Raw genomic sequence first — 12,034 nt, 5'->3', positions numbered from 1 at the left:
CCACACAGAAAGGTCCCAGCCGGGAGTCGAACCGGGGCCTTCTTGCTGTGAGGCGAGAGCGCTAACCACTGCGCCACCGTGCAGCCCACTTTAACATATGACTGGTAATTTATACACACTTCCCATGGTGTGAAATTTTGGACATAAGTGACATTACTGAATAAATTAACATAAGTTCACTACGGCTGCTATGATTAGTCAACTAATCAACGACTAATTTAATCGTCGATTAGTTGTTACTTTATATTATATGGAGTTGGAGTGTAGTAAATTTGAAAGTTATAATTAATAATTATGTTAGCTTTTTGGACTATTTTGGCATTTATTAAGGTTTTTTATGCTATTGGAGTCTAGCTAATATTTCAGCTACATGCTAGCTATTTAGGCTAATTTAGGCTTTTTGTTTGTTTTTTAGACTATTTTTGAGTTTACTTAATATTTCAGCAACATGCTAGCTGTTATGGCTAATTTAGGCTTTTTTTGTTTGTTTTTTAGGCTATTTTGGAGTTTAGCTAATATTTCAGCAACATGCTAGCTGTTATGGCTAATTTAGGCTTTTTGTTTTTTAGGCCATTTTGGAGTTTAGCTAATATTTCAGCTACAGGCTAGCTATTTAGGCTAATTTGGGCTTTTTGTTTGTTTTTTTCAGCTGTTTTGGAGTTTAGCTAATATTTCAGCTGCATGCTCACTGTTATGGATAATTTAGGCTTTTTTCAGTTTAGGCTAATTTGGCATTTAACTAATATTTAGCTGGCAAATCAGCTTCAGCATTTTCAGCTATCAATTTCAGCATTTATAGCCAACAATTTCAGCGTTTTTTGCCATCACCACTAGCATCTTCAGCTGCCAAATTCAGCTTACAGCATTCACGCTAGCATTGTTGCAGGTAATGCTATATATCTAGTTTTTAGTTAGTTTAAAGCCAATGACATTCAAGATGTGTGCTTTACACCCAGTTTGCGCATGACTTAGTCGACTAATCAGAGGAGAAAAAAAAAAAAAAAATCTGATTAGTCGACCATTAAAATAATCGTTTGCGGCAGCACTAAAGTTCACCCATAACTAGCATTTAGCGCAGTGTAACCATTCTGCTCACACACTTTGGTGTCTTGTCCGCAACATGGACACGGACAATAAATCTCGACAAGTTCGTTCATTTTCAATAAACTTTATTTTTGTCCCCATTTCCCCCAAAAATGTTACATACAAAAATGTGATTGAAATTGAACATTTCCTTGTGTCAAGAACAAACAGCTACACAATAAATAAAAAAGAGACATGTATAAATAAAAAAATAATAAATAAACAAGACATTATGTGCCAGAAAAAAAAAGACTTCTAAATTGGCAGATGGCTTTCACAATGTTGGATTTTCTTTGAGAACACATGTATGTAATACTTGCATTCCAGGTCACAGTTTTTAGGATACAACTCTGGATCAAGAAAGCAATGTAAACCAATACAGGTTACAGTACAACAGAGTACAATGATTTCTCTCTTCCATAGTAGATATTATTGGGATAAATAATTATAACAGTTGTTCTAAAAGCTTATACCAGGTAGTGAGGAGTGTAGTGCTTCTGGATTTACTTTTTAACTTGGCTCAAAGTAAAAAAGTAAATCCTAAATTTAAAACCCATCTCAAATCTCGCCTCCTGCTTGACATTCACAAAGGGTTGTTATTGCACTATACAGACATCCCTCAGAAAGGCACTTTAATCCACGCTCTCTGCCCTCGTTTTCCAACCAACAGCTACGTTTACCAACAGCTGTACGGCCGACACACATTCACCTACTGAAAGTGAAATTTAAAACTATCATTTAAAAAAAAACCATTTGGTTCCTAGTTAAAAACAAGTAAAATATAACAAGTGAATTTTAAAAATAAATACAAAAAAAATAAGTTTTTCCAGTTGAAATTTATAAAGAAAAAAAAAAAATGTGCAAAATTGTGTTGTTCCCATAGCCGGTGTAGCATGCCGTGTACCGCATCCGTGAATTTTGTATCCAAAAGTAAGACAAGTGAAGTAGGAGGGGAAAAAGCATTGCTGTCATGAAGTAAGGCCAGAAATAAAATCTTGTGCGTGTGAGATCAAGATCTAAAGTGATCCTATAGCTGGCTCTTGTATAAAATGTAAATTAATGTGCGCATGCTCCACAGAGGGCAGAAACCAACAGAGGGTAGTAGGAAGGTCACTCTTCAGTCAGATTTTCATCCCCAAGCATCTCTGCTTGGAGATCACAGTTGCAGTCGATAAGAGCGGGAGAGCTTGCTGCTGAAATGCTTTTGGAAAAGTGAGCCTTATTGCATTCCAGCAACAAGATCATCCCTGTACAGTTGCTAGCGATTTGGACAGTTTTAGTGTTTAGCCACCGTTGAGAAAGCAGTTCGGTAGAAATGGCTGAAACTGCAGGTTTGTTTGCTTCCGAGAAGCATTGAGTAGATGAGAGAAGGTAACTTAGTTGTGTAGGCATCTGCCATTAAGAGATCCATCATGAAAAAAAACCCCCAAACCTTAATCTCTTCTCGCGGGTAAAGATACCTTCCATGTGGTCACCTTCGAGGCATAAGCAGGGCAGGCACAGAATCTCGAGGCAGATGCTGATTTGGGCAGCTCCCAGACTTCTTGACACTCATCAAGGTCAGTCGATCCGATAAACTAGACAACAGTCCAGACGAGATATCGCTCAGGAGTCTTTCACCTGTCAGGCATCAGTCACTCTCGCCACTACCTGAAGAAATCAACATGGCTGACTAAGATGTTGTTGAACTGGTCATGCTGCCTCTAAGGCAAGTGTCACTGGGTTGGCCTGAGGAGGCACAGAGCTGTGCTTTCGTTCAGGCGTCCGTGTGGTGTTGGAGCAGCTGGACCACGTATCGGAGTCTGTGACGCAGCTCAGACGTGCAGCCCATCTCCTTCAGCATGCTGAGGAGGTACGTGTACGAAACGCGCTCTCGGCTGATGTACGTGAGCAGGTAGGAGTCGTCGGACGACTTGCACACGATGATCTTTGTGTGGTCTGTGTAAAAGTTAACCTAAACAAGAAGAAAACAAGAGTAAGAACTCTCAACCATAATAATTAAAAAAAACATCTTCTAAAGTTATTTTTTTCAGTGGTTGGTACTAACCTGCAGGGTGCCGTTATTGAAGAGCATGACAAGAGCATGGTCGGTCTTTACCCACTGAAGGAGCAAAGGAGGAGGTGCAGACGCCTGCTCCTCACAGTGAAGATCTCCACCCTGAAGAACAGAAAAATATTAGCATCAGAAAATGGATGTAAATTATAGGAATGGGTATCGGTAATTTACAGAATCAAATCAATTCCAATTTTTTTTGTTTAGAAATACATTAATTTACATGGTTTTAAATATATTCCTAATAATCTGATACAGTTCTTATACTGTAAAATTTACGAGTGAAATAATGAGATTGTTAGAAGCAAACAGTGTCTCTTAAAAGGAGAAGCTCCAACAAAAATGTTCAGAACATTATAAACATTGTTCTGCCTCTCCTGGAGGGTATTTCAGTTTGGCCACTAGGGGGAGCTTGTAATATAGCAGTACACTTTTTTTCATGAAGAATAAGCCAAAAACGATATTTTTAACCACGAATGGTTACTTTAAAAAATATTTCCTTAAGAGTTTGGAAAGTTCATTTAGTACTACGTCGACCGAGCGTTAGCATTAGCCGTCCAATGGGAAATTCGATTAAAACATTAGCATAAAGCTAGCAGACTTTAGCATTATTTGCTATATTTATCTCAATTTTTATGGATCAATTATTAAACTATTAGGTTTGGTTAGCAAAGGTAAAAAATAAATAAAAAAAAAAATCAAATCTCCACATACCTCCATAAGGTTCTGCTCCATGTAGTTTGCCATGAGTTCCACTATCTGCTTCTGGCTGCGAAGCTGTTCAGGTAGAGAGTTGGCTGCGAAAGTGAAGTGTTTATTGTTGGTCAAGCAGTAATGAACTGTCCTGTTGGGAAGAAAAGAAAAAAAAAAATCCTTTTAATGAAATTGCTTTTGAAAAAAAGAAAAGCCTGACTCAAGCAGAAACTTCACTTGATGCTATAAAAAGCTAACGGAGGTACTCACTGACGCTGGTCGCAGAGACTGAGATGCGTTCCCTCGTTGAAGAGCACCCCTATGTTTTGGTTTGAGAGCTGGTAACCGAAGCCGTATTTGTTCGAGTAGTCGACCCATTTAGTCACCCACAGGAACGACTGGGGTCTCGATAAGCACGGGGGGTTTCTATTGGCTGGAAACATAAGAAAATGGTAAGCCATTTCAAAAATAGTGAGGAGAAAAATGATATTCTAACCATTTGCTTCAATCTTACCTGCAGGCATTGCGGTCAGACAGTCCTTCAAAACCTTCATGGCAGTTTCAGCGACAGCCGCAGGAGTCAGGACATCCTCACACGCTGGTAAAGAAGAAAAAAAGATCCTGATAAGAAAAAAAAAATCTCTAAAATCTATTTTAAAAGACAGAATTAAAACGTACGTTCAGTGCCGCTGGCCATGGTGCCCTTAAAAGAGCGGGAGATGGACTTCCTGGACTCCTCCTCAGCAGGAGTCTGCTCCAGAGGCACAGAGCTGACCAGCTGACCCGTGGGAGAGGTCACCTGAACGATAACATTAGCTTATTATAGCAGATGGGACAACAAAAAAAGCAAACACATTAAGGGTTCGAGCTTAATTAAAGTTTATATTGTTCCTCAGCTCCACCCTCTTTAGAGTCGACCAATTCATACAATTAATACAGAAAGAGTCAGTGGATGTTTATGGACAAAATCAAGCTTCCTCGTTATGTTATCTGGGAAATATTTGTTCAAAAGCCCAAACAATCACGTTGGTACTCCATTCTATTGTAGAAACTAGATGAGCTTGATTAGGGATGGGCAACTGCAGATCCTGCTGTTCTGGCATTTAGTCACTAATCCAGGGATGAAGGACAATGCTTTTTAACAGACCGCATCGTGTGTCATGTTGCTGGATTCTCAAGAATTTAAGTCGTTTTATGCAACGACAGAAAACTTCTCCATACAAAAAAAAAAATGTTCTTAAGTCTAAATGCACCTCCCACACACACTAAAACAGCTACAGATGTCATTCTGAACCCTCAAAAGCCTCGTTTCCACTGAACCGTCTGATATTTTGAGCATCTGACCCAACTGACCCATTAAGCCAAACCGAACTGTAACAGTTTTGGGCTCTGTTGGTTGTAGGTCTAAACAAAAATGGACCGGTTAGGGCGGAGCTATTGTTGAAACCAGTCGAGTGACAGAAGTAGGCGGATGCATTCCTCGTCACCGCCTACAATCTTCTCTCAAATACCAAAAATGGAAAAAACCGAGCCGTTGGATGACCTCAATTATTATTGCTTTGTATTTGCTGTAGTCATCCTACTACAACACAAAGCTAAGATATCTAACCATGCGTGTGCCAAGAGGGTTATACCATTATAAACTGGACAGTACCGCTCAGTAGAAACGAGGTTCACTAAATGTAAGGCGATGACTAAGATACTTGTGTATCTTGACCATCATAAAAATATTAATTCATCTAAAAAAAAAGACAATCTTGTGCTGAAACAATGTGGTTAAACTGGTGGCCTTTTTAACAAACTCGCTGCAGCTTTTTCTGCCTTTATGTTGAGGTTTAGTTAGACTTTGGAGTTTTATTTATTTATTTTTAGTAAAAGAGGCATGAAAAATTTACCTCAGTGGGTCCCACGGTTTTGTAGCTTATCTGCCGGTTGATGGAGCACTTAACAATGCCCGACACCAGCTTGGAGATGTCCCTGTCCTCTTTGTCTTCACAAGGAATCTTCTCAACTGCAAACAATAATGACAGTCAGGCATTTTTGGAAACTTTTTTTTTAAACTCTCAGAAGTTGATATGAGCACAGCTGCTGCTTTACCTTTTGATTTCTTTTTGCCAAAGAGGCTCTTGGCCATTTTAGAGAAGAATTTCTTGGCGGGGCTTGGCGGGTGGAGCTCTGGCACCGTCACACAGCTGCTGGGTGGAAGCTTGTCTGGAGTGAAACCCTAACAAAGCAGACGAGACATACCAATAAGAAAAATGACAAGGCTGCAAGAACGCAGAGACGGTTTATCATCTGAAAAGACTGAGCTTACTTTGGTGAAGAACTCGTGGTTTAGAATCTGATCCAGAGTGAGTCTGTCACTGGGGTTTTTCTGCAGAATGGCTGAGATGAGTTTCTGTGCAGCCGGGGAGAGGCTGGAGGGAAGGTTGTATCGAACTTCCTTTATACATTTGTAAGTCTCTTTCAAGTCAAGAGTCTCAAAAGGAGGACTGCCACACATTAGTGTGTACCTGCAAGGAGGGAAAAAAAAGAAAAAAAAAAAAAAATCAAATCTTTAGCAACAGTAACGAAAAAAACAAAAAAAAAGTGCCAAAACCACAGATCTACATACATGACGCATCCGAGAGACCAGACGTCAGACTCCGTGCCGTGTCCTTGCCTGTTCAGCACCTCGGGGGCCAGGTAGTTTGGAGTTCCACAGATAGTTCTGAGAATCGAAGATATGTTGAATTCTTCAAAGAGTTCTAAATAGTTTCTCTTTTGCAAGGTGCACACAACAAACATCTGAGGTATTTTTTTTTTCTGCTACGCTCAGTGTTCAGGCATTCCACAGGAAACCAGCAGAGACACTGAAACTCTGCTCACTGCACAAGATTTAACTGCCTCTTGGAAACTGGTTTAGATAGGTTCTTACTCATGGGAAACCAGCGGCAGAAATATGTGCTCGTTTAGTGAGGTCGCGGTTTCAGATCAACCCACTAAAATATATATTTTTAAGTAACTTTTTATTTTTTAATACCTGCATATTTAAGAATTATTTAATTATATTTGGACAGATTTCTACTCACTTCTTCCTTTGTTCCACCGTCTCCAGCTTAGCAGCAAGACCAAAGTCTCCGAGCCGCAGCTCCATGTTCTCATTGATGAAGAAGTTGCCTAAAAGAGACGTTTTGTCAGTCGGCATTCCAAACATGAGTTAAACCAAAGTCACAGCAGATTCCTGGGATGCCTGTTGCCTGTACGTGAATTCCAAGCGCCATACCTAGTTTGAGGTCTCGGTGCAGGATGCCTCTGTTGTGCAGGTACTTGAGACCCGATATGATCTGTCTGAGGTAATACCGCACCTCGGGCTCCGTCAGCGTGTGCCTCGCCTTCCAAATGTGTGCGAGGGACTGAGGAGACAGAGCAGTGATGCGAATGTCAGACCGGCGCCCATCACTGGCAATGCAACACAGGCTACTTTAATCCTGTTCAGATTGTGTGTGTATAGTGGCTTAGGCAGTATACAAATGTAGAAAAATCTGTATTATCCGGAAAAATGATGACAGGAACAAGTGTGGTTTAACTCTTTAACACCAGTTTATGTTCTTTGATCATTTTAACTTTTCAGCCGTTAACACAATCAGTAATTAAAGCAGATTCTGAAGGAGAAAAGCTGCTCACGCAAGTTATTTAAGGTTCAAGTTGATTTTTCTTAATTATGTTAAAAAGGTACGTTTTTAAAGTTTTAAAAATTGTCATTCTGTTAGATTTTTTTGGACTATTTTGTTATTTCCTAAGATTTGTTAGGCTATTTTGAGTTTAGCTAATAATTCAGCTACATGTTAGCTGTTTTGGCTAATTTTTTTTTGTCTGTTTTGGAGTTTAGCTCATATTTCAGCAACATGCTAGCTGTTTTGGCTAATTTAGGCTTTTCTTTTCAAGTTGTCTAGTCTGTTTTAGAGTTTAGCAAACAATTCCGCTACATGCTAACGGTTTTGGCTATTTTTTTAAGTCTGTTTTAGAGTTCAGCTCAAATTTCAGCTACATGCTAGCTGATTTGGCTAACCTAAGTTTGTCTTTTTTTCCGTTTTTTAGGCTAATTCAACATTTAGCTAATATTTTAGCTGGCTATCAGCTTCAGTGATTTCAGCTTTCAGCTTCAGCGTTTTTAGTTATTAATTTTAGCATTTTCAGCAGCCAAATTCAGCTTACAGCACTCACACTAGCATCATCCTCGTTAATGCTATACATCTAGTCCATAATTATGTTAAAGTTAAGGTTTTAAAGTCTTGAAAATATAGTTTTAGAATGTTCAATAAATGTTCTTCCTGTTTGTAGGTGTGTTTTGGATTTTGGCCTCTTGTGCGATTGAGTTTGACACCCCTGTCTTAGGGAGAACATATGCTATTCTGACAAACTTTGAGTCTAATCAGTGATTGGGGAGATGGGTTAAATGTATTAGAAATGCCTCATTCCCTCACCTTACGACTGCAGAGCTCCAGGAATATGTAGATGTTTTCTTGGTCTTCAAAATAGTGGGAAAACTTCACCACATGCTTGTGTGCCAGGGTTCTGTGCAGCTCGATCTCATTTGTAATCTGTCAACATTTCACAACTGGTCAGTTTCTGGCAGGATATGCATTTAAGGGCTGATGGATAAAATAAAGCAAAAAGAAAAATACCTTCTCCCTCTGGTGTGGTTTTGACACTCTGCTCTGTGGTATCACCTTGACTGCATACATTTTGTTACTGGACAAGTCTGTCATCTCATAGCAGCGAGCAAACCCACCCTTTAAAAGAAGCAAAACCACGTTTTTGTACAAAATTAAAAATCTGCATCGAATCAAAATATATAATCAATGAATTTGGTACATTTTTAATTTAAAAAAAATATGGCTTGAAATACAACGGAATCAAAACATTCATCATTAAATCCATTTTTTGTTGGGGTGATGCAGTGAAGTCCCCCCAAAATGCGCCCCTTAAAAGGCGAAGCTGCAGCATCCATTAACCATGAAAATGACGGAGAGGCTTCCAGCTCTGCGGCAAGAAGCAGCAGCAGCAAGGGGGGGCGGGAGGGGGTAAACAAATAAATATAAAGATCTGGCCGATAACCAGGAGCCCATGAGTCAAGCAACACGTAGATCCATTCATTCATGCATCCATGCATGCATGCAGGCAGTGGTGCATCATCATAAGGGCAGTCTGCCAATTTGGTGAATCGTTTAGTCTGAGGGGTGTTGTGTAAAAATCTTTTTTTTTTTCCCCCATTTTTACAAGACGTTGCTAAGCGCGTGCACGCACAATCACAAAGGCGGGCACACCTTGCGCCTGAATCACTCAGCTAATGACACGCAGAATGCTCAAATCCACAAGGACACATCCCGAACCAGCAGCACACCTGAACGTAACCTCTAATGATCAAACACCCGCGTCTGATCAATCAACCACCGACAAATGCAGCGCGCGCGGCTAATTTATTCAGATTCTAGATCCATCGGTGAAGCAGCTGGAGTCAGCAGCAGCAGCACATGGGGAGGGAGGAGGGTGGGTTCGTCTTAAATGAATCGCCGTACCTTTCCCAGAAGCTTCCCTTTGCTGTAGGACCTCCCCGTCCTGGAGTCCGTCACCACCTGAGCCAGCTCCGGCTTGCTCTGTTCGGCTTTATTCCGGGCATTTTTCGCCGCTCCGGAGGACTGCTGGGGTCCACGCTCCGGCGTGGGCTTGAATAAATCCGCATTCATGGTGTGGCACGAAACACGGTGCGCCGCGGTCACACAGCCGGCATCCATCAAACACGCAGACGACCGTCGTTAAAGCGGGTTTCTCGCGTTCTTATTATTTTTTTAAATTCCTTTCTAGTTCTCGGCGGATGCTGAGTAACGACACTCCCTCCGCAATGACGGTCTTTCATTTGGTCGTCTGGAAGCAGATCGCCCCATATATATAGAGTGGCGACGTCACACTTCCGGGGGCGGAGCAAGGTGACGCACAGGACGAGAACGTACAGATGATTTGCCCTGACAGGATCTCAATCAAAAATGTATCGGAGAGCCAAGGAAACTGAATGAAACAAACAACTGAACTGAAGAGTTTTTTTTTTTGTTCTAAATCACCTGTATACTTACTTTCAATATATATATATATATAAAGTAAACATAAAATATAAAGTTTCCAAATTAGCTTTAAGTTTGAATGCTGTTTTTTGATCCAAAATAAATATTTTCTAATTTTAAGCCATCCAAGTTTTTCTGTCTACAAAATCTATATTATGTATAAAGTTTGAATTAATTTTATAACATTTTATGTTGCATACTATTTCATAGAGCCAATATTAATAATACAATTTGGATTTTCATTTACGAAATACAACATATGCACTAAAACCAAAACATGCAACATTAGCATTATTAAATTCTATTTTTAAATGTTTCTTATCAATTTTTAATGATTGTTTTAGTTCCTTGGAGGGAAAAAAAAAGACATGGATGTTTCAGTATCTAAAAGTGTAAGTGAACATCGATTTCTTCATGAATATGTTGGGATTTAGAAGAAACAAAAACAGAGACAACGTTCAGTTTAACTGGTGTATTTTTTGATCAAATCAATGTTGAGTAAACATAACAGTAGTTTGAGGAATGCATTACAGCTGTACAGGAGGTAAATATTACAATGAAAATGAAACTACTGCTACCATACAAGCAGATTTAATGGTAGAAATCCTGCAGGTCACATTAATGACATCTGACGAGTCCCAGTTTGTGTTACATTTAACAGATTCATGCAATAATTTGGATTATGGCAATAAAAACGTATCTATGTCTTTGAAATACATTTGATCCATTTATAGAATTACCATAATTTCATTGTACAGGGAAACACGTTTCTTTACTGTGCATATGACAATAAACCCTTTGAATCTTGAATCTTTGAATCGGAATAAAATAAAAAAGTACATTTACCGATGTAAAAAAAAAAATCATTTAGGGGTAGGATGGAAGATCTGATTAACATCACAAAAATGCTTACAAAACAACAACTTTTTTTAGGCTTTTTTTTTTTTTTTTACATTTCTTCAGATCTTAAACTAGAAAATGATAGCTTTGATTTTAGCGCCATCTGGTGGATAGATCTCCTTCTTTGCCCATAACAAGAACTTCAGGTGCCAGACAACAAACACTCATCCCATTTATAGTTTTCATATATTTGCATCCCATTTGTTATACGATTCTTTAACTTTAAAACTCCAAATCACACCTGAAGCAGCATCTAGGCTTTCATTTGGTCCTCCGGTAAAGAAATAGAAACAGCAAAGTCTAGACGTCCATCATTTCCTCTCCTCGAAACTTCTTCTCCTGGGACTCTGACCACGCTTTGTTGATGGTTCTCTTCATCTCATCATCTCCTTCTTCGTAAATCTTCTTCAGCATCGTCATTAAGCCATCACTTGGGTCTGCATTATCGTCAGCCCTGGGTTTACTGTAGAGAAGAAGAAGAAACGTTCATGAGTGAATAATTTCAGGACTGTAAGGAAACCGTTAAGTACCATTAAAACCTGAAAAGATCCTTCAGATAATATATTTTATCACACTATTTTTTATTAGTTATTGAATCACCTTAGCATGTCCTTTACACAGGATTCCTGCACATTTATTCAAATTAAATGCAAGATTTTTTAAGACTTTTGAAAAATTAAGGCTAATTTTTTTTTTGCCTCATTTCCAGCCCAATGGTCAAAGAAAAAACAAAAAAAATCCTTGCTAGTAACGGAGTAAATTACAGTTTAAATTTCAGTAGATAAATTACAATTACTAGACTACAGAAACCTCCATTGCTTCATCACACACATTTTGGTGCAGTGAAACCATCAGAGACTAATAAATTGTGTAAACAGTTTGATCTGATGTTGTCATTTATTAAATGAAACAAAACTGACACATGTGCACTAATCCGCAGTTTGTAATCGGTCAAAGTAAGATTGAGAGACTAAACATGGATGAATTTGTAGGGACATTCTAGAACTGGGGATATTCAATTATTCAAATTTGTTAAAAAGAAAGTCAAATATTTGAATTGATTGTTGCACTAAAGAACTTGATAAGTACACCTCCTTTCTCCTTTTTCTTCTCTCCTAATTTTAATGCACACATCTTCATCCTCACTTGTAATCTTCCTCTTGAATAATTTTCCCTGCATTGTTCTTTTTTTTTTTTTTTTTTT

The 12,034-nt window shown here is 38.9% G+C and overlaps 2 protein-coding genes across 2 annotated transcripts in view; both read right to left on the bottom strand.

Annotated features, from left to right (window-relative positions):
* Nucleotides 1-1,152: 1,152 nt before the first annotated feature.
* Nucleotides 1,153-9,742, bottom strand: plk3 (polo-like kinase 3 (Drosophila)). Its single transcript, XM_024274178.2, has 15 exons — nt 9,391-9,742; nt 8,497-8,604; nt 8,296-8,412; nt 7,095-7,224; nt 6,901-6,988; nt 6,444-6,539; nt 6,144-6,342; nt 5,927-6,053; nt 5,725-5,840; nt 4,508-4,628; nt 4,344-4,427; nt 4,100-4,262; nt 3,851-3,980; nt 3,131-3,241; nt 1,153-3,037 (listed from the first exon to the last, which is right to left on the bottom strand). Exons 1-15 carry the CDS (start codon nt 9,604-9,606, stop codon nt 2,840-2,842), a joined length of 2,004 nt encoding a protein of 667 aa, XP_024129946.1. The 5' UTR covers nt 9,607-9,742; the 3' UTR covers nt 1,153-2,839.
* Nucleotides 9,743-10,401: 659 nt separating this feature from the next.
* The window catches only part of LOC112147811 (calcyclin binding protein), a 4,400-nt gene continuing 2,767 nt past the window's right edge, over nt 10,402-12,034 (bottom strand). The window contains exon 6 of the mRNA XM_024274425.2: nt 10,402-11,293. Within this exon, the coding sequence (XP_024130193.1) occupies nt 11,131-11,293 (163 nt within the window). The 3' untranslated portion in view covers nt 10,402-11,130. The remainder of the gene's footprint in view (nt 11,294-12,034) is intronic.

This window comes from Oryzias melastigma, linkage group LG17, assembly GCF_002922805.2.
Source record: "Oryzias melastigma strain HK-1 linkage group LG17, ASM292280v2, whole genome shotgun sequence".
Taxonomy (NCBI): domain Eukaryota; kingdom Metazoa; phylum Chordata; class Actinopteri; order Beloniformes; family Adrianichthyidae; genus Oryzias; species Oryzias melastigma.
Note: the sequence above shows the minus strand (reverse complement) of the source record. Positions and strands in the feature narration are given on the sequence as shown.